This window comes from Syngnathoides biaculeatus, chromosome 15, assembly GCF_019802595.1.
Source record: "Syngnathoides biaculeatus isolate LvHL_M chromosome 15, ASM1980259v1, whole genome shotgun sequence".
In the NCBI taxonomy this organism is placed as follows: Eukaryota; Metazoa; Chordata; class Actinopteri; order Syngnathiformes; family Syngnathidae; genus Syngnathoides; species Syngnathoides biaculeatus.
Window position 1 is genome coordinate 25,151,806 of NC_084654.1, and position 27,186 is coordinate 25,178,991.

The following is a 27,186-nucleotide window of genomic DNA, read 5'->3' on the forward strand; positions in this document are numbered from 1 at the left end:
TTCCTCGCTGCTAAGTCGAACCGTCTCTGCGGTCGAAGCGTCTCCAAAGGATTCTGGGATGCGTTGCTGAACAACAAATTTGGGACCACCGGGACAAAATCTGAAGAAGGAGTCCGTCTTTAAAGGATGTCTCGAAGTGAGCCTAAAACGACCGTTTTGGAGCAAAAGTTGCAGTTTTTTTTTCTTGGTACGACTCATAATTGTCACGTCTGTCAAATTTAATGTTGCTAAATGAAACTGGCTGCAGGGGATATATATATATATATATATATTTTTTTTTTTTTTTAATATCAGAGGGACACGACCAGTCCAATTTGGACGAGAACTCCTTGTAGTGAGCGACATGACCATAAATGACAACTTCAAACCATAACGGCAGACTTCTGGAGACGTTTTTGTGTGCATGAACTGGTGAAAGTCGCGCCGACCCAAAATGTTGTCAAGTCACCGTGCCTGCCGGCCCCGCGTTTTGAAAAAGCTCGCCGTCTCGCCGGGTCCCTGGCTCGGGCCTTCGCTGAGCTCAAGACGGTGCGTGGAAAGACCCCCCCCCCCCCCCCGCATAAAGGGTCCCTTTCTTCCTCCCCCCGCCGGCCGTCCTCCTTGCGAGTTTGCGGAGGATAAATAAACCTCTTGACGCGCAGAAGAGACGGCGTCTGCGAGCGCACGGCGGCCCGACTCAATGCGAGGGTCTATATTATTGTCAAGGGCTATTTGTGATGGGACTGAGAGGCGGGGCGGGGCGGGGCGGGGCCACGCCGGCCTCTTGATTTACAGACGGACCGACTTACGCACCCTTGTGGGGGGGTGGGGTGGGGGGAGTGCTCTTCAAACCGAAACCGACAGCAACGGACGGGGACATTACGCCATTCATCCCGCTTTAGCCGCTTTCCGCAATTTCGTCGAGCTGACGCGGCTTCCCGCGGTCGGATGATGACGTCGGTCTGCCGTGAAACGGGGACGATCGCCTTCGATGTTGGAGAGCGCTCCAAGTCAGTGCCACGTATTGTACTTCACACCTCAGCCCCCGCCACGCAAGCTAACGTTGCGCTTCTGAAACGACGTCCGAAAGTGGCAAATCGGCAAACGCAGCCTTTCCACGTCCGTGTCGGTCACGTAGACCCCCCCCCCCCCCAAAAAAAAAAAAAAAAACAAACAAACCGCTTTGCAAAGACCGACAGGACCGGACTGAAGGATTTTGTTTTTTCGTTTATTTTTAATCAAAGTGAAGAGCTAACTCGCCCATGTGCCGTTTCAGTTATTTTAGGCTCATCTTGTCCGTTTTCAAGGCTCCTTCAACGGCAAATTTCTTCTGGAAATCTTCTCCAATAACTCCGCAAATTTACGGCCGCACCGCAGTCAAATGGTGACGCCGAACATTTGGAGCGATTCGTCATGGTGAGCGCAGCAAACTTTGAGGAGTCTCGAAACTCTTTGCCTGTCGGTCGTCGGTGTGAATAGACAAAGCGTACTGTGTGCTCGACGTCTTGCGCATCTGTGACTCTTACCAGGAATACGGAGTTCCTGTGTCTCTTGTTCTTTGTTCTTGTTACTTGGTTGTCCTTTGTTTTGAATGTCGTACCAGGGCAAAATTCCTCGGGCGTTTTTACACACTCGACCGGTCAAGCTGATTCTGATTCGGATTCTGCTACAGAGCGACTCGTCCAAATCAGGCCTTCCGCCCGTCTTTGAAATCAAAAGAAAGCCAAAATTGCCAACGTTGTTGCGTGTCAAGGCTCTGCAATGTTTGCACCCCCTCCGTAAGATGGCCCCCACCCACCTCCACAGCTTCCCCAAGCCTGGTTTTTCAAGACATTTCAGGACGTATGTTGTCATTTGCCGCCGAGAGGTCAGCCGTTCATTCATTCATTCTGCCGACGCCTCCTTCTCCTCAATGGAGCTTTTTGTTTGGAATGTCAACAAAAACAAAGAAAACACACGCAGAAAAAAGTTGTTTTCAAGCAGCGCAAGTCTCCACCTCGAGGCGCTAATAAGGCAAAATAGAAAGTTTGCATAATTTCCGCTCCTACCGCTGAAGCGTGGTTATGCCTTTTTGTTGTTTTTTTTTTGCGTTGCCCTTTAAGAGAACGCATCGAAAAAAAGAAGGCCCATTGGGCCGGTTTGGGACGACTCCCGCAGCCCGTCTGGGTGTTATTTGTTTTTGGTGCGCGCCGACGCGCGAAGCGGTCCAGTGGACGGAAGCCGCCAGAACGGCGACGCCTTTGTCGCGCTTACGTTCTCTTTTCACCGAATCGTTCCGACGCGTTTCCCCTTTGGGGAAGCGTCAACTCCCAAAGGGAGGAATTTGCCACGCAAACGTCGCCGGCTGTCGACTCGGGGCCGGGCCTCGAGGAATGATTGTTGCCCGCCAACGTGTGGAGGAAAACAAAATGTTCTTCGAGTGAAGCCCTCCCCGACTTGTCGTGCTTTCTTTGCATTTGTAGCGCAGCCCATCTCGGTTCTTTGTTATTTATTGGAATTATTTTTTCATACGTAAGATTTGAACTTTTTGTGTCGACACGAGACGGCAAATGAAAACATCTTCATTTTATTTGACTTACTACTATTGCTTGATTTGGATTTTTGGGGTTTTTTTTTTTTTTTTAATCGCAACCTCTTTCGACACCAATATCTGTGATACTTGATTCCAAAGTGAGGCGGCACGGTGGAGCAGGCGTCCAGCTTTGGCCTCGCAGTTCTCTGAGGTCCAAGGTTCAAATCCCGGCCGAACCTGTGTTGAGCTTGCATGTTCTCCACGTGCCTGCGTGGCTTTCCTCCGGGCAGTCCGGTTTTCCTCCCACGTCCCAAAAACATGCAACATTCGTTCATTGGGGGGCTCTAAATTGCCCGTAGGTGCGATTGTGAGCGCGACTGTCGGTAGGCCCTGCGATTGGCTGGAAACCGGTTCAGGGCGTACCTCACCTGCCTCCCTTGTGAGGATAAGAGGCTCAGAAAATGAATGAACGGACGGACTTGATTACAAAGTGCGGTTGTGTCGCAAACAGCTCAGCCGGTGAAAACATCCACTGGCAAAGTGTGCGGATTATTTTTGCATCAACATGTCAAAGCGATGCCCTGAATCCTCTCCAGTTTTCTTTCAAGTGCCCCCCCCCCCCCCACTAAATTCCACCGCAGCCCCGTCTAAAGTGAATTCATTGCCCCCCGCCGCCTACCACCGTCCTCCCTTTTGGAAGTTCCCGTTCGCCGCACGTCAGCCGGCGTCGCCGCACCCCCCCCCCCCCCACCCCAACCCCCTCTCGCCGGGTCACCGGCGGGTGTGCCGGGCCGTCATTTATCACACGCCTCCCGCGCCCTTTCCCAGGGGTGCCGATGTGTGCGGCGTTGTCTCTTGCAGCCGGTGTGTGTGAAAGTATGCGTTTGTGCGCCATGGCGTTGCCTTGAATGGTTACCGCGGAAACGGCGTGGAAGCGGGGGGGGGGGTCTGATTTAAAGGGCCGCCGCCCGCCGCCGTGGCGTGTTGATTTTTCTCTCGCTCTCTGCTTGCTTGGTCCAAACACTGCGCAATGCTCGACTTGAATTACAGTTTTGCCGTTATTGCCTTTCCAGAATATTTGAGTATTTTATGCAACTTGAATGACTGTTATGTTAGTTGCGTCGCGAAATATCCCGGGATGGGAAACTATATTGGGTCACGTGAATAAGGGTATAAGTTAATAATTTGATGTGAAAATAACAACACTAGGGATGATGAAACAAAATCATTCCAATGTTGTTTGAATTTGTCTGTTGAATTGAACTCAGATCGCTTGTTCGTACTTTCCTTGTTACTATTGTTCTAAAAAATAAGAACATTCAAATAAATATGATAATTATAATTATGATGAATATATATTAGTGCTATTGTAGTTCTGTTCTTATTCAATACATGAAATATATTTATAATCCTTATTAAAGTAATGGGTGACTAATTATAGAATAATAGTTATTAAATGTAAACAAGTAAAATGAACAAAGTAAATTCATGTTATTGTTCTATCTACAGGGATTTTATATTGCTGTCAAAATAATACTATGAAAATATTCCAATGATAGTAATGAATGACAATAAAATACATTTTTTGGGTCATTTTCATCAAATAAAAGTTGTAATGCAAATAACGTAAAACTAATGTATCAGTAACGGTTGCTCTATTTCATTCATTTGCATTATTGTTAGCTGTATAATGTATCCATTCTGGAAAATCTTATTCACGCCATAGAAGCATTTCGATGAATAATGATGACCATGGCTTGAAAAGTCACACTGGACCGATTTCAATTTTCTGGGCGGCAGACGCTTCGTCCAGCGAGCCGACCTTCCTGGAGGACTTCGTCCTGGGCACCGGCGACACCCTGGAAGTGTCATGTGACCCCGAGGAGGACTCGGCGGCCCGGCCCGCGCTTTGGTACAAGGACGGCGCGGTGCTGTTGCCCGGCGAGCGGACGCGGCCGGGCCAGAGGACGCTGCGCATCGTCAACGTGTCGCAGGAGGACTCGGGCGTTTACGCCTGTCGACTCGCCCGCACCGACAAGCTGCTCAGCAACTACACCATCAGGGTGACGGGTACGTAGCGGGCCGACCAGCCGGTCAAACTGACGTTTTCTGTTTGGTTTTTTTTTACAATAATTGCTCCGTCGAGAGCGTCGGTCGGCGTTGGGGTGCCTTATTCGATATCTTCGGGGTCATCTTCAGGGCTAATTTCCACCTCAAGCTTCGGAGGCAGCGAAAGTTTGCCGCGCTAAGCTAAAGAACATTTTCAAAGTTACGCGGCGGTATAGTTATCCATGTTCTACTGCAAACCCGTCTTGGTAGCAACATCTAGCTAACTTGCTGCTATCCCTGCCGGTAGCACCGCGGGAGTGCTGAGCTAAAGCTAAAGAACCGTTTCCCTGTCGGTACGGCGTTATAGATTTTTGTCTCTTGGACTTTTCGGGATATGGAAGATGTAATCCCTCTTGTTATTGTGCCTTTTCCACCGATAACGATCTTCAGGGCATCGGTATTAGCATCTAGCTAGCGTTGAGCGGTTTCGAGCGAAAGCCGTGGAGGGAGCAAACAGGCCGTCCAAAAAAAAATGTTCCTTTCCTTTTTCTGATCTTGCTTTTATCTCATCTTTAACTTATTGTGCCGCAAAGGGGCAAAGCTCAAATAAAGACCATTTTATCAGATACAGAGTTGGACAAAATGGACGACAATTATTACTTTGGATATTATTCTTTACGAATCAGGGTAACAGGCGACTGCAGATTTAATTCACAGCATGTAGTCTGGTACACATAGTACTTTCTTCAACCTCATTGTGCTACAAGAATGCTAAGCTAAAGAGACTTTAGCTTACAGGAAGATAGTCAAATACTGTTTTGGGTGCCAGTTAACCATCTTGTTGTTGTTGTTGTTGTTATGGTTTCCTTTCCACTTGGCGCTTTCTTCTGGTTGCTCATTGGTCGGCATCCCAAGCTGCTTTATATTCGCATCACCTCTTTTTGTACAATGTATTGAATGAAAGATGTACCGGTGGTCCGAATGGCAATTGAATGGGAGCAAGACATTTTCAAGTTTATTGTGTACATATCTGCAGTATATTTGCACAAACCAACAAAATTATTTTTTTCCTGTATGTTGACCCGGTATGAAAGTACAAATGCAGTCCGGACAAAATGAAACATAAACAAGTGTCTACGTATTTCTATTTATTCGTGGCCGCAACCGCCGTTGAATTCTTTGGTGAAGAAGAAGAAGCCGAAGGGGCGCGTGCGCGGTCGTAGATTAAATGTCGGGCGAGTTTTGCACACCAGCTGAGGCTCTCATTGACAAGTCATTAGAAAGCAATTAGCTCCAAATATTTCATCACCGCCAACAGATGGGCGGCAAGAAATGAGAGACGCCATCGAGCGAGCCCAAAACGTCCGCTTCAAAACAAAATGGCGGCGGACCTGCTGCGTCGTGGCTTCCTGGCTCTTCTCGTGACGGACATTGAAACCACTCGTCGTATCGCGCCAGCGTACTATCTTTGGCTTTGTTGTTGTTGTTTTTGTAGGGGTTTTTTTTTTGGGGGGGGGGGGGCATTAAACGTCACCTACCGAACCAACGGTGACTCATCAAAGTTTGCTGCTACGCTTCCACTGACATGCAACCAGCAAAACAAAAACGATCGTCATCATTTGAGACCGACGATGTCGTAATGTGACCAAATCTCTCGCTGGAAAAGGCGGAAATGAGCCCAAGATGGCCGCTTTCAGAGCAAAATGGCCGACTTCCTGTTTTCTGTTTCTGTGACACGAAGCTTTTATTTAATTTTTTAATCTATTTATTCGACAGAGCCAACGTTCTCGCTATAAACCAAAATGGCTGACTTCCTGTTTTGTTTTTGGGGGGAGTGGTGGGCGTGGCTTCTTAAGACTTTTTTTTTTTTTTTTTGGGGGGGGGCTCTTCTCATTTTAGACACGCCTACCAAATTCCGCGTTCCTCCGGTTCTGCGGGCTGGATTTTCATTTTATTCCACCGGCCGCTGCCGAGGCCAAATTTCTCTTTAAGAGCAAAATGGCCGCCGACCTATGTCGTCGTCGCACCCCCCCCGGTCACGGCCTCTTTTTCGGTTTTCGGTCCGCAAGTGAAAGTGGCTTCAGAAGCGAGACGTTGAAAGGGCGCCTTTCAAGGAAAGAAATTTTGCGACTGGCTTTTTTCCTCCTTTTTCACACTCACTCGAACGCCTTTCAGCAACACGTCAAGTGGGACTTTGTACAGTGCGTGCCGGCCATTTCCTGCCCCCCCCCCCCCGCCCCGCCCGTGTGTGCGTGCGCTCGCTAGCTCAAACGACACACACTGACTGACTGTTAATGTCCCGCCTGAAATATTTGAGCAAGGTGGCGTCGGCGTATCTGCTTCGTACCGTACGCATCAAACGTCCTGGCGTGAAATTGTGGTCCGTGGCGGTGGGAAAACTGCAAAAAAAAAAAATTCCGCAACGCTGAAATCCAGCCCGGTATCACTTTTGTTTACGTGTCCACGTCGCTGAGTTCACCCGAAACAACAAAGATCTGAATATGAAAATATGCCCTTTTGTTTTAGATTCTCTGTCGTCTGGTGATGATGAAGACTACGACGAAGATCCAGCAGATGCAGGTAATGACAATGGTGAATTCATATTTTATCTCTTTTTTTTTTTTTTAATGTATGAAATCTGCAGGACGTCCCCCGGGTTCCGTTCTTGCGCTGGCGTCCGAACCCGAATTTCCACGTAAATCTGAATGAACGACACTTCAGATGAATAATAATAATAATAATAAAAAGACACTGTATATACTGCTGAGAGGCGGCTGGGGAAGGAGGACGGGAGGTTTTGAGAGTTCTTAAAAAAAATCCGCCATGCCTTTTCCTCAATAAGCATCTGGCCGATCGCCGGCTTGCGTTGATCCCGGATCAATATCGCAAATCATTTTTCCATCTCGATAGGATGGACGGCTCAACCCCGTCACGTGGTCTAAAATTGGGGCTTTGTCGCCGCGCTGGACCCACTGAAGCCGAAGGCTTTACCGACGCTCGGCGGCGTCTCGCCTTTCTCCGACCTTTTGACGGCGTCCGGCTTCGTTGCCGCGGTAACGGCTTTCCTCCTGGCCGGACCGCCATCAAAACAAAATCCTACTTTCGTTTTTTTTTTTTTTGGGGGGGGGGGGGGCGTGATGTGAAAAAGACTGGGCTGGAGACAAAATGGCCGACGAGACTCAGTGGAAGCAGCGAAGGTCGAGTACCGCGTAACCCGACCCGACGACCTCCTGGATATATTTTTGATTTTGATTTGTGTCTTCTTGTGGGATTGTACTGCATCGTCTTGCAGTGAATGGTACGCTATGACATCATCAAGTGGATTGAATCCCAATTGGAGAGACGTTGCTGTCATAATTGGATCAAATCGTAATCATTCCAGCGAATGAGAATTTATGCTAATTGCAGCGGCGCACACGCTATCATATTCTAGCTAATACACATGAAAGTAATAGCCCGTTAGCGGCGGACTTTCGCTTCCGGGCCACCCCGGCACTAGGTGAAATCTGCAAAGTAGTGTCTACAAATTTCTTCTCACGATATACCGTATCCATATTCTAAAGGTGTATGAACCACGGCACTCCTCTTAACCTCGGCTGTACGCTTATAAACACTTTCTATACTTTTAAACACGCTACAGTAACCGAGTCGTGGTCACACACAACTTTGTATTAATTCTAATATTTTAGGCTAGGAAGCGTTTATTTTACCTCAATAGGCAAACTGCAATATGGCGATGGGACACTGCGTCCAGGATATTGCGCATATACGGCAAATACGCTCACAAAGACGTGTCAAGCGTTCGGACTGAACGCGACGTCCTCGGTGTGACAAAAGAGACTCGGTCTGAGCCGCTAAATCCACCTCATGACTCGCAAGCCAGGAGTGGAGGGATTAGCCCAGAAAAGCGCTAACTTCTTGCGCGCTAAGCCAGCGCTAATTAGTCCCACAGGAAGGAGACGCGACCGCGTGACTCTGAACCCACGAGCAGGAAAGCAAGGTCACGGGAAAACGTTCGCCGGGATAGTCGGACCGCCGGGACGGAAAAGACGACGTCGTCGAGGCGCCACGTTAGCCGCGTTGATCGGTTAGCGGTGAGATTGCGATGATTGAATTGGAAATCGAAAGTTGGTTGAGAAGGGATTTGTTTTTATTTTTCCGTGGAAATGTTCTCCATTTTTTTTAACGTTGAATTTGGGCCTAATAAAATGCGAAGATTGAAGACGGAAAAAATAAAGCGCGAGAACCGAAGGGCGAAACGACGCCAGGGGACGCAACGAGGGAGGCCGCAAAGTCGCCCAAAACGCACCATTGGTCTTTGCGGCGCGCCGGTCGGCCATCTTGAGACGTTTGCGTCTTTTGAAGCGTGCCGGACGCTCCCGCTGGAATGCGAGCGAGCTAATCTGCGGCGTGCGAGTTCCCGGCCGGCTCTTGTTTACGCTGCCAGTCGAGCGGAGCGCCGCCTGCTCGCCGGCCGGCCCGAGCTACGCTACGCTACGCGCGCGCGTTCAAAGGGGCTAATCGCCGCTCCGATTGCCCTTCGTGTGTGTGTGTCACAGGCGGCGGCGAGGGCAATTTACACAATTAAGTCATTATCGTCCTCCGCCGCCACCGCCGCACCCCCTTTGACCACGTGGCCGCCGCCGCCCGGCGTGTCGACCTGCACGCTTTGCGAAGGGTCCGTTCTCTCTCTCTCTCACAACAAGACCACGTCCTGACCCCGACGCACCCCGAGAGGGTCGACGCACCCTCTTGACCGCCACACAAATTTCAAGTCAAGGTTGGCCAAACATTTGGAGCCACTCGCCCCCGTTTCAACATGTTTTTTGTCAAAACACCCTCGCAAAAGTCCCGATTGAAGGACGCGCAAACTGACCCAGTTGGCCCTGAAAATAGAAAGTCAGAATTTCCCAAACTTTTGAACTTCCCGACCACGTCTGCCCATTAAAAAAAAAAAAAAAAAAATGTCAAAATATGCTAAGTCACGCGCCTTCTTCACGAGCCTGCCAGAGTTAACACCTAACATCCCAAGACCTTCTTTGCGCACCCCCCCCCCCAAAAAAAAATGGTCCTAATTTCCAAGACTTGTTGAGCCCCCCCCCCCTTCAGATCACAGTTCAAAATAGGCAAGTTTGAAGCCACAATTCACCTTCAGAAATAACAATTTTGGGGAAATATTTGAAGACGCGCACCCCCTTGGACAGAGTGCGGCCACATCCCCAAATGTTCCAAGTTGCCGCCCTTCAATATCGCGACAGAACGGTCGCCAAATTTCCCTCCGCGCACCCCCTAAATGCTCGACGGTCGCTGCCGCAGTCGCGGATGAGCAGCTGATATTTAAACGTCGCCCCGCGCCACGTCGACTCCACCGCGCACGGAAACTTCATCCCGTGTCTAATTGGTGGTTTGGTATTTCCTCCCCCCCCCCCCCCCCCTCGCCGTCCGGGGGGACGTGGATAACCACCCGGAGGTATGCGGGCGGGGCCCCCTCGTCACGTCCACCTGTCAGCGGACGCCGGCCGACTCAAAGAGTTCACGATGTGGTCGTTTCGGTTGTGACGGCTCAAAGCACCGAAAGGATCTTTTCAGAATCCGTCGTCGTGGTCGTGGTCGTCTGTGGTGTCGCTGAGTCCCGCTGAACTTGAAGTCGGATTTTGAGACGATCCAAAATGGTTCCGGTTAGCATTTTCCTTCAAAAAGCGCTATTAGCTCTCGGGCTCAGTCGTACTCTACGTTGCGCATCTAGTCGGGACCTTGAAAGGACTTGTCAAGGTTCTCCTTTCCTTCCTCGCAGTTTCCTAACCGTGTTCCAGGCGGCCTTTCTCTTTTTGGCCAAGTTTGCCTTTCTGACTTTTCTGGTGATGTTTTCGACGCTTTCTATTTTCCGTCGTTGTCTGTGATTTGTGGTCCCGTTTGTCGTCCGACTGCGCATCCGGCCGACGAGGTCGTGTTCTTTGCCGTCTTCTCGTGTTTCCGTCCTTGTCGTCTACGTTTCTTTTTCCTTTTCTTCCACATTTGGTGTCTATTCTTCATCTCCGTTCTTTGTTTTTCTTTTTGGGGTTTTCTACGGTTGACCTTTCGCCCTTTTTGTCCTCCAGTTTGCTTCGTCTTTGTTTCCTTTTGCGTCGTCTTAATTCCGCAATTTGTGTCGTCGGCGTCTTAATTATTATGATTATTATTTTTTTTTTTTTTTTTTTGCCATCTTCTCCAGTTCACGTCTTGTTCCGCATCCGTGTTCTGAGTCTTATCGTCGGCGTCGTCGTTTTTGTCGTTTGCAAATTTTTATTCTGCTCCGGTTTGCAACTCGCTCTCCGTCGTCTTCGTGTCCATTGACCGTCTTTTCTGCTTCGTGTTTTTTTTTTTTTTCTTTTCCTTTTCGCTCTCTCGTCATTTTCTTTTCCTTTGCGGCTTTGACGAGCACATTTGAAACGTGAAAGACGCAAAGCAAACCTTTCTGGAGTCGCCTGTCATCCCTCGTCCTCGGGTTCGCTGCGGAGGCCGAGAACGTCCGAAGAATAACAACAGACGACCCCGCTGTCTGTTGTTGGGGGGGGGGGGGGGGCTTTTGCTCCGAAACGCCCCGACGGCCGAGGAGGAGGAGCGAGACCGCACACGGGGAGGCTGCACAGCGTGTGCGCGCGCGTGCGGTCGATGGCGACGCCAAGAAAAGCCAGCGTGGCGGCGGAGGATGAGGAGGAGGAAGAGGAGGCCGGCGTCTCTTTGCAGCCTCGGCCCACGCGAGAAGGAAATCATCAAATCCGGCGGCCGGCGTAAAAGTGTCGCGTTTTGCCAGATTTGACGCAAAAGCGACATTTACGAGTTTGTTGAAGAAAAAAAAAAAAAGTCATTCTTTTAATTGTCATTTTTTTCAAAGAATCTGAAAAGAACTCCTTGTTGACGTGGATTTATTTGGTCTGAAATGCAAATTTATTCCGGCGCTATTCAAACTACGACCTTGACATCAATCGTCAATATTGTGACTTTTTTTTTTTTTTTAATCAATATTTTCCTATTTCAAAATCATACAAGTTTACTCACTGTCTGAAGCTCAACTGGCTAACAGCCAGCCAATCCAGTGAGGCTTTCTTAGTCACGCGACGTCACGTGACTAAGAAAGCGTCACCCGATTGGCTGGCTGTCGGGTTCTGACCTGAAGTAACCCCGCCTTCTTAACGCTGAATTTCAGACAGCGAATTGTCGCCAGTTGAATCTCCGGAGAATGAAAATATTGCGTTTGAATTTTTTGACATGTCGAATTTGTTAACATTGAAAAATTCAACTGAAATACGGCGATTGTGAAATGTGATTTTTACAACGTCAAATTTCATTCTGGGGTGAACGGTGGATTTCAGCAGGTAAATCGTTAGCCTCACAGTTCTGAGGACCCGGGTTCGATCCCGGCCCCGCCCGTGCGGCGTTTGCACGTTCTCCCCGTGCCCGCGTGGCTTTTCTCCGGGTGGGCGCTTCGGTTTCCTCCCACATCCCAAAAACATGCAACATTCATTGGACACATTAAAAACTGCCCCGAGGTTTGTCTCCATGTGATTGGCTGGCAACCATTTCAGGGTGATGAACTGGGATAGGCTCCAGCACTCCCCACGGCCATTGTGAGGATAAGCGGCGAAGAAAATGGATGGATGGATGGATGGATGGATTTTTCATTCAAATCCCGGAGGCACATATTTCCTTCCAAACACGTTAAATGCGTCGTGACGCACCTTTTGGCATCTTCTGTGTTGAGCGGAGCAGCAGAAGAAGAAGGAAGGGGGTTGCGGGGACGGGGGGGGGCTGCCCCCCCACCCCCCGCCCCCCACATTGAGACGCAAATGATCTCTCTCGCTCTCGTTCGTCCTTCTGCTGCCTCAAAGAAAGCAAACAAGACATCCGACGAGCGCTCAAGCGCCGAATTGCTTTTTGGCGAGTCGAGTTGGGAGCCGCACAGGCGCAACGGCGCCCCCTCTGCTGTCATTTTTGCGCGCCGTCGTGTGACAACAAGTCAATAAATCACTCTGGCGGCCAGCGTTTGGCCGTTCTAGAAAGATCCGGCAAAGCGTGTTTGGCAGCATCTCTCGTCTCCTGGGAAAATGTCTTTCTTCATCCATACAGTGGATATAAAAAGTCTACACACCCCTGTTCAAATGTTAGCTATTTGTGATGAAAATTAAACCCCCCAAAAATCGCTATTAATGGGTTTTAGAACTTTAGAAAAAAAATGAAGTGGGGAGGATCAAATAAGCAACTGAAAGCACGTGGTTGCGCAAGTGTGCACACCCTCTGCAAACTGGGGGTGTGGCTTCTTTTCATCAGTCCTCTTCGAAATCATCTCGAGTGGCACTCGGAAGATCTCGGCGGCTTTTCCTGACGTTTTTGTGGTGCCATTTGGCAAAGTATCGAAAGACAGATTCATTGTGTTTTTTGTTGTTGTTTTTTTTAAATTGTCTTTTCCTGTTTTAGGTCAATTAAAGAATACCAATTTTCTAAATGCCATAATACTGAAAGACAAAACATTGATCCTGCCGCATTTTTGTGGGTTTATTATTTTTTTTCTAAAATGTGAATGCTCACCCTCACAATATTGACTTTTTTTCTTTTTTTCTCATAATACTCCAACATTTTTTAATGCAATAATTTCCATTGCCATCCTTGTAGCTTGAATAAGGTGACTTTTGAATCCCATAAAAAAACGTAATCTGATATTTCCAAACCGTAATCGTCCGGAATATGCAATTTCTTGGCCAAATTCACGGAGCCTCTCTTGAAAGTGTTTGTCCTTCCGGCCCGACAGAAGCCCCCTACTGGACCCGGCCGGACCGGATGGACAAGAAGCTGCTGGCCGTGCCGGCCGCCAGCACGGTGAAGTTCCGCTGCGCGGCGTCGGGCAAGCCCACGCCCGGCATCCACTGGCTCAAGAACGGCAAAGAGTTCAAAGGGGAGCAGCGCATGGGCGGCATCAAGGTAAGCGGCCCGCTTCGGGGTCAAAGGTCGCCCGGACGCCCCACTAACGTTTGGAAAAAGAAACAAAAAAAAAAAACGCTTGATTGTGTAAAAGCGTCGCTCGCCCTGCCGTGTGAAAATTTGGAGTTGGCCGTCAAGCTTATGCAACAGACGACCTTCCTCGATCGGACCTTCGGGGATGACGTTCATCTGCTCGTCTTGCAATTTGTTTTGGACAACTTCAGACCGTTTGACGCGTTCTCATAAAATAATCAACATCATTTGGAAAAAAACAATACAAATTTCATTACCCTGCCTTCTGCCACCCTTGTGAGGATAAGCGGCTAAGGAAAAAAATGGATGGATGGATACAAATTTCATTTGGTAGAATATTCTCTTTTCTTGAAAGAAACAACTTGAATATATATAATCTGTGGTTGACTAGTTTGCACTAATATTTAAAATATGTTATTAATTCTACCATTTTACTTCAATGTGGTAATAATGGGAGATTTTGAAAATAAATTTTGTTTTCAACCATATTTTTTCCACCAAACAAGACTTGAGCTAAAAAGCTAAAAGTACATAAATTAATAATATATTTTTAAAAAAACTTAGATAAATAAATGTATATTTAAAAAAATTTCAATTTACAGAAATATTTTCTATGAATGTATTTTTGCTAAAAAAAAAAAAAAGAAAAATGTTGTATTGTGATTTTATTTCACAGAAAAATAACATTGGCCCAAAAAATATTGAAAAATAGTTTTTTGCACAACATCCTACATTATAATTGTCTTACTTGATATCATCTATCGTATTCTGAGGCTGATAAAATTCACAAAATGGTTTATTTATTTTTTGTGAATGTCAAGATTTGAGGCAAAATAGAAATAGGAAGACTCCAGAAAGAAGGATCTGGATTTTATTTATTTATGTTTTTATTTTGAAACGGTGGCCCGTTGGACCGATGATGGGAGCGAGCGCTCGCTGGGTCGAGTCCGCCCGGGAGCCTTTTAGCTCAGCCCATTTTCATTTTATGACAGCGCTCATCTTCTCACGGCCAATAAAGGTCAGGATCACCCCGTCGGGACGCACGCCCTCCGTAGAATTCCAGAACCGCCCCCCCCCCCCCCCCTTCGGCCTCCCCGGGGCGGCCAAGACCACCAAAATAAATAACGCGGCGTTGAAACCGGAGCGCCGCTGGGATACTTGAACGCTGGCCCGGCGGCGCGGCGTTGACAGGGAGGGGGCGGCGCAAACAGCTGCCGGGCCCGCTTTCGTCACGGGACCCGCCGAGCGTGCCGGGTCCGGGTCCGAGTCCGCGCCGGAACCGAGCGGTGCGATTTTGCCCTCCGTCCAACGTCGCCTCCGTTTGTCTGATTTCGTGAAGCAGCGAATTTCCGCCCGCGTGCAACGTAAAAAATGTTCCATCGTTTCTCTCTTGGGTTTGATTTTGGCGGCGATCAAAGAACATTTTGGGGACCCCCCCCGGAAAATGAAGCTCGAATGTCCGCTTTGAGCCGAAACGGGCGACTTTACGGCGACTCTACTCACGCCATCCGACGACATGGCTGCCTTCCTTTTTGCAGGATGGGATCTTGGGACTTTTTTTGTGGGTCTACTCGTGATGGACGCGCCAAGCAAAGTTTTTGTTGCAACGTCCAAATGGACTCGGGGCTTGAAGGTCGACACGCAAAATGGAAGACTTCGTGTACTGTACGCTTGACAGGATTGCTCCTCGAGACTTTTGTGGGTCTGGTCCTGTTAAACATGGCTGCCAAATGTCAAAGCGGCTGATTTGGTTTTGATTTTATTTTTGAAAGCTGGTTAGCGTGTGTGCAGTGGTGGGAAAAGTCTTGGCGTTGTCCTTTAAAGAGTTAACGTAAGGGGATCCCGTCGCTATTAACAGTTTACGGAGCTCTCCAACATCTGCTCCCAGCGGGCCGCCAGCAGTTGTCTTCGCGCCCCCCCCCCCCCCCCCCACGCACCTGTCGCCACAACTCCGGCAAAAAGTTTGCGTCCCAGCGTTAGCGGCATGCTAATCCCGCGGCGAGCGCTTGGATTTCATCTGCCGGCCGAGCGGTCCCGCACTTGTCCATTCGCCTGCGGGAATTGGAAGTTTTTTTTTTTTTTTTTGGGGGGGGGGGGGCTGGGCGATGTCAAATCGTTGCATTTAGCGTGTCAGTTAGCGTTTTAGCCGAGTTGATGTTGAAGCTAATGGCGCTCATTAGCGAGGGAGGTTAAGTGCCTCCAATCTTCCCGGGAGCGTCGTCGACCTTTCCCACAAACCGAGCGAAAGGAGACTTTTGACGCGTTTGCGTGTGAAATTTCGAAACCGCGTTCCCCGTTTTCTGCAACTCCCGTTGACGTGGCCGCCTTCGCCGTGCCGGCGACGCTAACGGCGAATCCAGGAAAGAGCGACTCGTGAAAAGCCGACTTTGACGCGAACTTTTCGATTAATCGCTGGTTTGTTTTTTTTTTTCCATTGAATCTGTTTTTAAAAAAAATAATCAATTCATTCCAAAACAGGACATTAAATCTAACTGACAGCGCGCAAAATGCATAAATCAATTACTTATGGATTCATCAATAAATCCTTCCCACTTCGGGAAGCCGGAAAATCTGCGTCGCTACCTTATGCTAACCCCAATAGCTACCTACTCGTGGCCCTAAGTGTCCACAAGATGGCGGCGCCAAAGCACTCAGACATGGCTTTGACTTAAGCAGAAAAACCTCAAACGGTTTTTCACTGACTTGCGTAGTGTATTGTTACCCCCCAAATTTCCACAAAAAGCAAATCCAGAACAGCGTCGTGGGAAAAGTGTGAGATAATCACCTCCCACGGCGGAACAGTCACAACAAACTAGTCGTCTTTTCTTTTATATATTCTAAATTCATAATAATAATAATGTCTTCCACTTCTGGAGCGCTTTTCGGGGCTCTCAACGACGTTTTTCAGACATTGTTGATTCCCTCCTCGGCATCGCCGCGTGACTGGAACGCGGCCGCCGTTGCCGCGTACGTCGTCTGCCGACTCTTCTTCTCTCGCTCTTTCATCGTCGGAGAACGACAACAAGCGCTTAAACTTTGGTTTTTTTTTGTTTGTTTTTTCATCAGGGAAGCGTCGGCTCACGCCGGGCCGAGCGCGTCGCCCGCCGGTCTTGCTCTCGGAGTTTCCGGCGCCTTCGCTCGGTCTCGTTCTTTCTCCTTTCGAACATGCGGAGAAGTGGCCAGCTTTGGGCTTTTTGTTTTGTTTTGGTTTTTTTCTCCCGAGTCAACTGCTCCGCTCGCCACAGGCGGGCTTAATAATATTGACACGCTTTTTCCACGTGGCCGTCCAAGGCGGGCGGGCTTGGGGGACCGCCAGACGCTCGCGTCGCTGCGCCTCCGAGCGCGTCGTCGTTCCGGTTGCTTCGATGTTTTTACTCAAACTGCTTGATGCTAATCTTTGTGTTGTCTTGGAAAATTGTTTTGTTTCATAATTGGTTAGTTATGTAATTAAGTTGTACAAAAATATCAGAAGTTGAAAATAGACTCAACGCAGACATGCTAGTAAAACAAGCTACGTATTGATTTTTTGGGGGTTATTTGTGAAGTGTTGACAAATTCCTGGCGCGTTGTTCCACACCCGGTCTTGAAAGTTGATTCTGATTCCGAATCTGATTGTGATCCCGATTCTTCCCGCAGCTGCGGCACCAGCAGTGGAGCTTGGTGATGGAAAGCGCCGTCCCGTCGGACCGCGGCAACTACACGTGCGTGGTGCGCAACAAGTACGGCGCCATCGCGCACACCTACCAGCTGGACGTGATTGGTACGCTCCCGCCACGCAAATATGACACGACAAAAAAACATGTCCAAACGAAAAAGAAATCTCAATGTCTGATTGGAAAATACGCAAAATAGACACAAATATTTCACCCCAAAATGTACGTCAAAAATACTGCACAAATATTTTGGGGTGGAGGTGGGGGGGGGGGGGGGATCAAGTAGACTCTTTCTGCTTGTTTCAACAAGTATGACAAAAATACTCCTATTCAACAAAAAAAAAAAAAATTACAAAAACTGCAAAATATGAAATGTAAAAAAAACTCACACATTGGAAAATCAATTCACAAATATTACACCATATTGGATGAAAAATACACAAATATTTAAGGACTAAACAGCAAGATATTTGCAAAAAAAAAGTTTTTTGAAAATGTGAAAAATATTCATTGGAAAATCAATTTTTTTAAAACTATATATAGTTGGGAGGACAAAATGTTGGGGGGGGGGGGGGCGGAATCTCTGTCGATATGGTGGAGCGAGCGGTCGCGTCTTCTTGCGTTGGGTCTTGACCAGTTCCGAGTTGCTAATTGACCGCCAATGCGTGTCACCAACACCCCCCCCAGAACGCGCCCCGCACAGGCCCATCCTTCAGGCGGGCCTGCCGGCCAACCAGTCGGCGGTGGTGGGCAGCGACGTGGAGTTCCACTGCAAAGTTTACAGCGACGCCCAACCGCACATTCAGTGGCTGAAGCACATCGAGATCAACGGCAGCCGCTTCGACGCCGACGGCGGACCCTTCGTCAAGATCCTCAAGGTGAGCGTCCGGGTTAAAATTCACTCTTGTAGGAATTTTGGGGGGAGTTCGGGGGGTAGGGGGGTCTTCTTGACCAAATTTCATGTGGATCCATCAAGTTGGAACTGAACTGTTGGGCCTCAATCCTGCGGGGGTCCACCGATTGCACCCAAAATGGCAGACGTGGCTTCTCCAGACGATTCAATTTCACGTTGCCAACTTGGTTTTTTTTTTTGGTTTGATTCTTTGGGGAGGCGCCCGGGGCAAAACCCAAATGGCCGACTTCCTGCGTTTTTCACTTCTTTTTGTGGGGGGGGGGGGGGGGGGGCGATGTCTCGCCACGCCACGCCACGGTGGACACGCCTACCAGATTTCACGTGGCTGGTTGTGGAGCCTGAGTTTCAAAAAAAAAAAAAAAAAAAAAGGATGACTTCAGGTCATGTTTAGCTGGTGGCCGCGTGGACTTTTTGAAGGTTTTTGCCGAGAATAGTCACCGAGGGCAACACCCAGAAGTGTTTTTATATATATATAAATAAAGCCTCCCACACTTTCTCGTTCCACCTCCTCCATTTCGAGCGAGGGAATTAAACAAACATCTGGTTTCGTCTAAGTTAACTGCTGCGGTGGCGGCAGCGCAGGCGGGGAGGCGGAGCGGCGGCCTCCGCTAACCGCCGCTGCCGTCACATGTCCTGCGTCGCGTTTTTTTTTTTTTTTTTTCTTTCGGCGGCGGCGGCGGCAGGAGGGAGGAGGAGGAGGACGAGGACGAGGACGAGGAGTAGGCGACCCCGAAAAAGCCACGGAAAAAATGAGCGGAGCGAGGAAGGGCACAGTCAGCACAGACCAAAGGAGGAGGAGGAGGCAGACCCAAAACCGCCAGAGACGACTTTGTTTTTCCACACGTTTGCGTCGCTTTCGTCGCGCTGCGCCAACGAACCGCCGAGGGAAGAAATCAAAGTATTGGATACAGCAAAAGTGAATATTGCCTTGCGAGGAAAACACAAATTGGCGCAAAGCGGTCCGTCGTCTTTCCTCGCGCAGGCAAAATGGCCGACTTGTCGGGTCTCCCCGGCGCGTTTTTGGGGGGTTCGGCGAATTGGCTTCGAATTTTTACTTTGAAACGTAACCATGCAAAATGGCAGACTTGCTGTTTCGGGAGACTTCTTGGTTGGGGGGGGCGGCTGGGGCAGGGCGGGGGGGGGGGGGGTCCTTCTCCTAAAGCTGACTTTTGGGGTCAATGTTTCACGTGGCATTTGTTTACCTTTGTTTACGTTCCACGGGTCAGGCCATATTTTGTTTACGGGAGGTTCCGCTCACTTGGGTTTAGCTTACGCTATAAAAAGAGTTTTGTTTACGTTCACGTCTGATAGGTTAGAATTTGAGAATGGTTCTACTGGGTCTAGTCCTGACACCTGGCCAAACATCTTCCGAGTAAAATTAGCCACGATTGTGAGGAAGGAAAGAAAGCGGTGGTGGGGGTGGGGGGGGGCGCGAAGGAGGCCGAGTCGTCAGCCCGAGCTCTATTTTGGACTGCAACATAATCGAAACAATATTTAGCCGGTTGTGCGCGCGCTGTTCATTCATTGAGCTGTCACGTCATGCGCTGCAATCGTTAAAGGGGGGGACAAAAGGGGGGTGGGGGGGGCCTTCATGAATCCTCCTTTGATGACTGGCCCACCCGTTTTGCAGCTCAGCACTGCGCTAAACGTTCATTTTGCTAACATAACATCCGTGCAGTTCTCCATTTACGGATCTATGTTTATACATCTATGTGTTTGACGACAAACTGGAATGATTTTGATGTGGCGCGCTCGCTGGTACACCTGCACCGTCGCACTGATGGGAACCGGACCGAACCGAACAAAAACAAGAACAATTCTCACTTCAACACGTCTCGATTGGGGAAAATTGTCCTTTGGATCGGAACGCCCGTCAAATTTCCTCACTTGCATTTGACCAAAGCGGGCCAGAATGTCTCGGACGTTCCGGTGATGTGGCCGCAGAAAAAAAATATGAACAAATCTTACATTTGATTGGAGAGGCCTGAACAAAATCTGAGGAAAAACTCTTAAATAAAGCCCAGAAAAAAAAAAAAAAAGAAATCATCGTTGTGGCCACAAAAAGTCCGAAAATTCGGAATTTTGACCAAAGTGGCTTTCGATGTTGATCTTTTCAAATCAGAAATGAAAATCAAATCGACATTTTTTTTACCCAAATGGCCAAACAAGGTCTCCTATTTGATAAAAACAAAATGAATTTGATTTTGGTGGCGGCCTTCACACGGTCGTGTATTTGCTCAGTTGTCAAAGTTTGCAATTGGATGGCGTCAGCGCCACCACCCTTCGACCAATCGGATAAATTAACAATGGAAAAAAACTTCACGCTTCACCGACCAGCTGTGTTCTTTGACCTCCACGACACACAACCCTGCCCATTGGATCCAAAGGTCCCGACTCGAGTTCGGTTCGGCGGTTGCCGACGGGACGGCGTCGGCGCGGGTGTCCCTAATCGAGCGGGCGGCCCCCGTTCGCCGGCTTTGAACGTTCGGCGCTGTTTGCAGAGCGTAGTGAGCCGGCGGGCCGAGACCCGGCTGACGCTTCGGCTGTCCAACGTGACAGAGCGAGACGCCGGCAAGTACTGGTGCCGGGCCACCAACTTTGTAGGCCGGTCGCAAAACGCCTTCTGGCTCAAAATACGGCGAGCAGGTAACGCCGACCGCTTCCGGTCCGTCGTGGTCCTCCTTTCCTCTTGGGGCGCCGGTCGCGCTGTGGTCCGCCGCCAACGGCAAAAACGCCTCTGGTCCTTTTTCACGCTTGTCGGTGGCCCGTTTGCACGTTTTGGCCTTCGATCCGATATTTTTTTGGCGGGCTTTTGCGGGCGCGACGTCGCATTTGATCAAAGTGGCCTCCTCGAAACGTTGATCAAAGTCAACTTTGTGCTTGCAAATTTGATTTCATTGTTTCAGTAAGTCTTTGATTTGCTGTAAAAAAAAAAAATCTTAAAAAAATCTTAAATTGAATCCGAGTAGCCGTTCAAAGGGTTCAATTTCATCTCATAATCTGAAAGTCTTCAATTTGATCAAATTTCTTGTTCAATTTGGGAAATGTAGTATTAAAAAATGTCATTTTATAGCCTCAGAAATTCTTCAATGTGATCAGTTTGAGCCGAATGGCCTTAAGAAGTCGTGAATTGGATCTTAAAAGGTTTCAAGCAAGAGGAAAATTCTTCAATGAAATTATAAACTCTGGGGGGGGGGGGAGCCCAATTTGGTCCAAAGTCTGCTTCCATTCCATTCAATTTGCACAGATTTGGAAACCTTTTTTGTCAACGTAATGTTTTGGCGACTCCAATGTGATGAAAAGGCCTCCAAAGATGAGAAGTCAAAGAAAGTCCAACGCCATCCATCCTGGCTTCCTTTTCTTTTTCTCGGTGAAGGTTCCGCTTGGGTGTCTTCCTTTCTTTCTTGTGGTTTTTGGCGCGTTTGGAGGTTGTCTTTTCTCGACGGTGGCTCCTCACTTGCTTCCTCGCTCCCTCGCTTCCTTTCCTTCAGACGGCCGGCATTAACACCACCGACAACGAGCTGGAGGTGCTGCTGGTGTCCAACGTGTCTCTGGAGGACGCGGGCGAGTACACTTGCCTGGCGGGGAACTCTATCGGCTTCACTCACAACTCGGCTTGGCTGACGGTTCTTCCAGGTACGCCGGCCGAGCCCGTCCGGGACGTTCATTCGAGCCGCCGCCGACGACTCCCGCGGGCCGAGTCCGCCTTTGTCGTTTTGCGGGAGTGGGATTTGACTTCAAATACGACAACTTGGATATCTTGTAGTCCACGCGTTTGAGAATAATAATAATAATAATAATTCATTTCATTGTGTTTTACATGTCCCCCCCCCCCAAAAAAAAAAACCCCAAACCCAAATCAATTCTGATTGTTGCAAAAATGAGCGCAACAGTAATCCGGAGTCCAAAGATCCGCCGAATCGATGAACGGCTCACGAGCGCTGATCAATAACGTAGACAAAAAGACGCAGATGCGCCGGCAGCCGCGTTTTGAAATTGTCCAATCGGCGGAAATGGTCCCAATCGCGCGGCCCGCCCGACTTCTTTCTTTGGGGCGTCGTGGCCGAGTTGAAAACGGGAAAAATGAAGTCGGCCCGCTTGGAGTTGTTTGGAATTTGGACTCAAATGATGTTCTGTTGGCTTTTTTTTTTTTGCTCACCTTTGACATGAACTGACTTGAAGTCACTCCTCTCGCATGTCGTCGTCGTGGTTACGCTTGACAAATAATCAAGCTGCGATCATAAATGAGCGAGTGAGTGAGTCCGGTTCATTTCAAAAGGGACCTGGACATCAAATCTTTTCTTTTCATGTTCATTTTTTCTGGGGTGGGGTGAAGAGGGGAAAAAAATTTGGGGCGCCATTGTCGTCGTCGTCGTCGTCTTTGATGTCACGACGACGACGACAACAAGAACGCGCACGCTCGCCGCACGACAAATAAAGCGAAGGGTCGCTGTCCATTCCCCCCCCCCCCCCCCGGGGCAGCCGGTCCGGACAAGGAGGACTACTACGCCGACGTCCTGATCTACGTGACGGGCTGCGTCCTGTTCATCCTGGCGGTGGTCATCGCCGTCCTGTGCCGCATGCGCATGAGCGCCCAGAAGACGCTGGGCGAGCCGCCCGTGCAGAAACTCTCCAAGTTCCCGCTCAAGAGACAGGTAACAGAAAGTAGATACGAGATTTGCACAGACCCGTAAACGACCCCCCAGACCCCGCCCCTGACCTCTGTGAAATGGCTTTGCTCGTTCGTTCGCTGACTCAACTCGTTATTTGCTCCCTCGGTCAATCGCTTTTGCTCGTAGCCGTAAAGGAGTCACTCGGTTAGCGAGCGACCGGTCGCTCGGTCAGGGAGTCAGTCGCGAAGGTCATACGTCAGTCGGTCACGACTTCCGGTGTCACTCGTTGGAAATTTGCTGACTTAGTCAACGAGTCAGTCGGGTCCGCCACTCGCCGACTTGCTTTGTTGCTTTGTAAAAAGGCCAACTGGGTCGCGTGCTCGTCGCTTAGTGACTCCGTTTGTGCTTCGTCCATCAGTCAACCGGTTAGCGGAACAAAAGCGCTCGGACAGCAGCGCCGCCTCCGCTCGGGCTCCAAAAGTCGTCCTCGTCGTCTGTCTTTCCTTTTTTTTTTGTCGTCGTCACGTCCACTTGCTACTTTTGCCGTTGATTTTCGCGGCCGCTTGAAGCGTTTGAAGTCGTCCGTCTTTGCTGTTGTAAGGCAAAGATTTTTATTGCATTCTTGTGTAATCTTCGCTCGCTTTCTGTCCCGCTAATCTCTCGCTTTCTTTTTCTTTTTTTTTTTTTTTTTTTCATAAGCAGCAACTAAATCTCCCTTAAATCTCCTGGCATTTTCTAGCACATATTACTTTTCAGGGCAACCAAATTTGGAGCCGGGCCGTTTTATTTTATTTGTTTGTTTTTGTTTTGGGGGTTTTTTTCTTCTCATCATTTTGCTTGTCGTTTGCTATGTTCGAAGACGCGAAAGCAGACCGACCGGAACACCGTACGGACTTGCTCTGTTTTTGGGGGGTTTATTTGTCTTTTCTGTGACTTGGCGCTTCGCGTTCAGGTCGTGGCTCGAGACGATCTGAAACCCGAGCGGCCAGTCAGTCAATTTGCAGCCTCGTCGTGTCTTGGTGCGTTCATTCGTCGGTTTCTCGAGTTTTTTTCCACTGGTCATTTTTTTTTTTTTTGTTTAGGTTTTAAGATGGATGGTCAATTCTGTTGTCGATGTGGTTTGTCAATCAGGTTGCTGGTAAGTTCATTCCTTTGTCGGTTGGTTAGTTCGTTTTTAGACATTCGGTCTTAAGCCGTTCATTAGTCAGACGGTTCATGTGGGATTTGGTTTACGTTTCCAACTTTTTTGTCAAGCAGTTGGTGATTGCCAGTAATTATTAGTCAGACAGTCAGTGAACCGGTTAGTTAGTTTGTTCCTTCATTCGTTTGGTTTGTCAGTCAGTCACTTTTCTAGCTTGTAAGCTAGCTCTAAGCTAGTCACTCAATCAGTCCTTTGACTTGTGTCAGTCAGTCGTTCACTCACCTGGTCAGTCAAGCGCTCAGTCCTTTTTGAGTTTTTGACTCAGTAGCTTTCGTCTTGAGTCACTTGATGGGTCAGGGGCTCATCCAGTTCTTTCATTTGTTAAGATCTTCGGTTCCTGTATTAGTTAAGTGAGTCTACCGGGTCACCGTGTCAACCAATCATTTTGTTTCACTTCACAAGTGGTTGCGAGAACGAGGTCGTGAGGGCTTTCCCGGCTGTCGATTTAGTTTGCGTCTCCCGTTTGGCGTCTGGCAAGCAACTTGAAAAGGAAACTTTCGGCGAGGATTTGGAATTGGGCGTCGTCCTCTTTCTTTTTTTTTTTTTTTTTTGCCCCCCCGCGGAACGGCGGCCTTTCAGCGACGATAACGGTCTCCTCTGCGCTGTGTTTGCCACCCAAGCAGGTGTCCTTGGATTCCAACTCGTCCATGAACTCCAACACGCCGCTGGTGAGGATCGCCCGCCTGTCGTCCGGCGACGGGCCCCCGCTGGCCAACGTCTCCGAGCTGGAGCTGCCCTCCGACCCCAAGTGGGAGTTTTCCAGAGCGCGGTGAGCACCGAGCCGCCGGGCCTTCCGCTTAGCTCGAGCCCGTCGGCGCCGCTGAAGGGTTTCGCTCCGCCGGCCTCGCAGGCTGACGCTGGGGAAGCCGCTGGGCGAGGGCTGCTTCGGTCAGGTGGTGATGGCCGAGGCCGTCGGCGTCCACAGGGAGAAGCCCAACAAGCCGCTGACGGTCGCTGTGAAAATGCTCAAAGGTCAGTTCTCACTTCGGTGTCGTCGCCTTTTGTTTGGGGGTTTACGATTTTTGCTTTGGAAACTCGTTTTGCATTGGCTGTAAAATGGATTCCATCCATCCATTTTCTGTTCCGCGGGTCAGAGGCGGGCCACGCCCACAACCGGACAAGCGAACCACGGCGGAGTAAAAAAAAAAAAAAAAATCACAAGACCGATGACCCCCCCAAAAATTGGAACCTTGTAGCAAAGGATCAAAAATCAGAGATCATCTTGTCGAGTCATGAGGAAAAAAAGTCATAATTTAAAAAAATGACACATTTCCTTGCAAAACGATTGACGATACATTTATTGCAGACACGAGAAATATTTCCCAAAAAGTCAGAGCGCTACAAGAAAAAGGAGACGAGAAAACTGTGGGAAAGTCCTCACGTTCTCGCCCCGGTTGTTCCTCGGTCTCGCCTCAGATGACGCGACAGATAAAGACTTGTCGGACCTGGTGTCCGAGATGGAGATGATGAAGATGATCGGAAAACACAAAAACATAATCAACCTGCTGGGGGCCTGCACGCAAGACGGTGAGGCCTCATCGCCGACCCTCCTCCGGGACGCCAATGACCCGGAAGTAACCCGACGGTCCCTTGCAGGCCCGCTCTACGTCCTGGTGGAGTACGCCTCCAAAGGCAACCTGCGGGAGTACCTGCGAGCGCGTCGGCCGCCGGGCACGGACTACTCCTTCGATACCTGCAAGATCCCAGACGAGCAGCTGACCTTCAAGGACTTGGTGTCCTGCGCCTACCAGGTGGCCCGAGGCATGGAGTACCTGGCCTCGCAGAAGGTCAGTCGCCCGTGCAAAACTGCCAAGGCGGCGGATGAGGTCCCCTTCTTTATTGGCTCTGGGGGGAGGGGGCAGTTTGGCTCACCGGAACCAAATAAAGTTCCCGAAACCCATCGGTTTGCCAAAACATTCGGCGAGCTAAGAGATTTGAACCCTTTCCAAAAACGTTGCGGGACGTGAGGCGATCGGTCCCAACGTTGCCTTTTCCGTCCCGTCGCCACGTCTGACCTTCCTTTTCCCGTTGCAGTGCATCCACCGAGACCTGGCGGCCAGGAACGTCCTGGTGACGGACGACAACGTCGTGAAGATCGCCGACTTCGGCCTGGCCAGAGATGTGCACAATATCGACTACTACAAAAAGACCACCAACGTGAGGGCTGCGTCGCCAAAACTTTGCCGCCGTGTCCAAAGTTGAAAATGTCGGGAAATGTGTGCAAGAAGAAACGAAGGGACGGTGATTTTAAGAAGAGAAAAAGTAACGTTACGAGAAAACATTACGAAAAATGACAAGTTACCAGCTAAGAGGTGAAAAGAATAACGTAAAGATCAAGGAAAGTGTTTACAGCTCCGACGTGGAAAATGGCATCGAGTAAAAATAATGGTGACGTCAAATGCTTTCAAAATGGAAGAAAATCAAGTTGTGAAAAGCGATTTCAGTTTCTGGTTGTGAAAAAAGTAACCGAAGAAAGACGTGAAAAGTGACGTTGTGGCGTTGTCGTCGGCAGGGCCGCCTGCCCGTCAAGTGGATGGCGCCCGAGGCCCTCTTCGACCGGGTCTACACGCACCAGAGCGACGTGTGAGTTTCCCTCCCCGGCCGTGTCGGCGGCGGCGGCGGCGCATTCCTGACCGCGTTTGTTCTGCCCCAGCGGGCCGTGTTTTAACTGCGTAAATCCACAGAGCCAGAAGAGGGGGGGGGGGCGCTCATTCCACGTCTTCCCTCGGGGGTGTTAGTCCGCCGGGAATGGATGACAGCCCCCCTTGAGCACCTTGCACAGGTCAGGGGTCGCAGAGGCCGCATTGAGCGGCAAGGTACGGGGCTGGCGACACGGTCGTTGGATTCCGGCACACTGGGAGAGGGGAAAACCCCCCCCACCCCCCACCCGTCTGCCGCTGTGTTTTTCCAGCAGGTCTGCATTTTCACAGCAGATCCTCCAGCCGGGCCGGGTCGGGCCGGCTCCAATACAGTAGCAGAATTCCCCTCCCAGGCCCCCTTTTTCATCTCAATATTAGCACAAGTCTGCGTTTGGGGAGATTACTTCATGAACAGCAGAGAAGCTTCCAGACTTTTGCTGCTGTTTGAGAAAATGGAAGCAGCAGTTACCGGGGGGGGACACACCGAAGCGTACATCCATCCTTCTTCTTAGCCGCTTATGCTCACAAGGGGAGTGCCGGAGCCTATCCCAGCTGTCGTCGGGCGGGCCGCACCCTCAACTGGTTGCCAGCCAACGGCAGGCCACGCGGGGACAGACGACCAATCGCACCGACGGGCCA

General features: G+C 49.6%; 1 protein-coding gene across 8 annotated transcripts in view; it reads left to right on the forward strand.

Annotated features, from left to right (window-relative positions):
• Positions 1-27,186, forward strand: part of fgfr3 (fibroblast growth factor receptor 3) — a 41,355-nt gene that overhangs the window by 11,768 nt on the left and 2,401 nt on the right. For 2 of the 8 annotated variants that reach the window (XM_061843107.1, XM_061843108.1), the window contains exons 3-15: positions 4,292-4,561; positions 7,067-7,132; positions 13,326-13,495; positions 17,165-17,288; positions 17,869-18,059; positions 21,586-21,730; positions 22,577-22,755; positions 24,532-24,677; positions 24,759-24,880; positions 25,325-25,435; positions 25,505-25,695; positions 25,943-26,065; positions 26,421-26,491. In XM_061843107.1, coding sequence (XP_061699091.1) covers positions 4,292-4,561; positions 7,067-7,132; positions 13,326-13,495; positions 17,165-17,288; positions 17,869-18,059; positions 21,586-21,730; positions 22,577-22,755; positions 24,532-24,677; positions 24,759-24,880; positions 25,325-25,435; positions 25,505-25,695; positions 25,943-26,065; positions 26,421-26,491 — 1,909 coding nt within the window. Of the gene's footprint in view, positions 1-4,291; positions 4,562-6,795; positions 6,981-7,066; positions 7,133-13,325; positions 13,496-17,164; positions 17,289-17,868; positions 18,060-21,585; positions 21,731-22,576; positions 22,756-24,528; positions 24,678-24,758; positions 24,881-25,324; positions 25,436-25,504; positions 25,696-25,942; positions 26,066-26,420; positions 26,492-27,186 lie in introns of those variants that run through there. The other 6 variants (XM_061843109.1, XM_061843110.1, XM_061843111.1 and 3 more) reach the window with 6 other exon arrangements.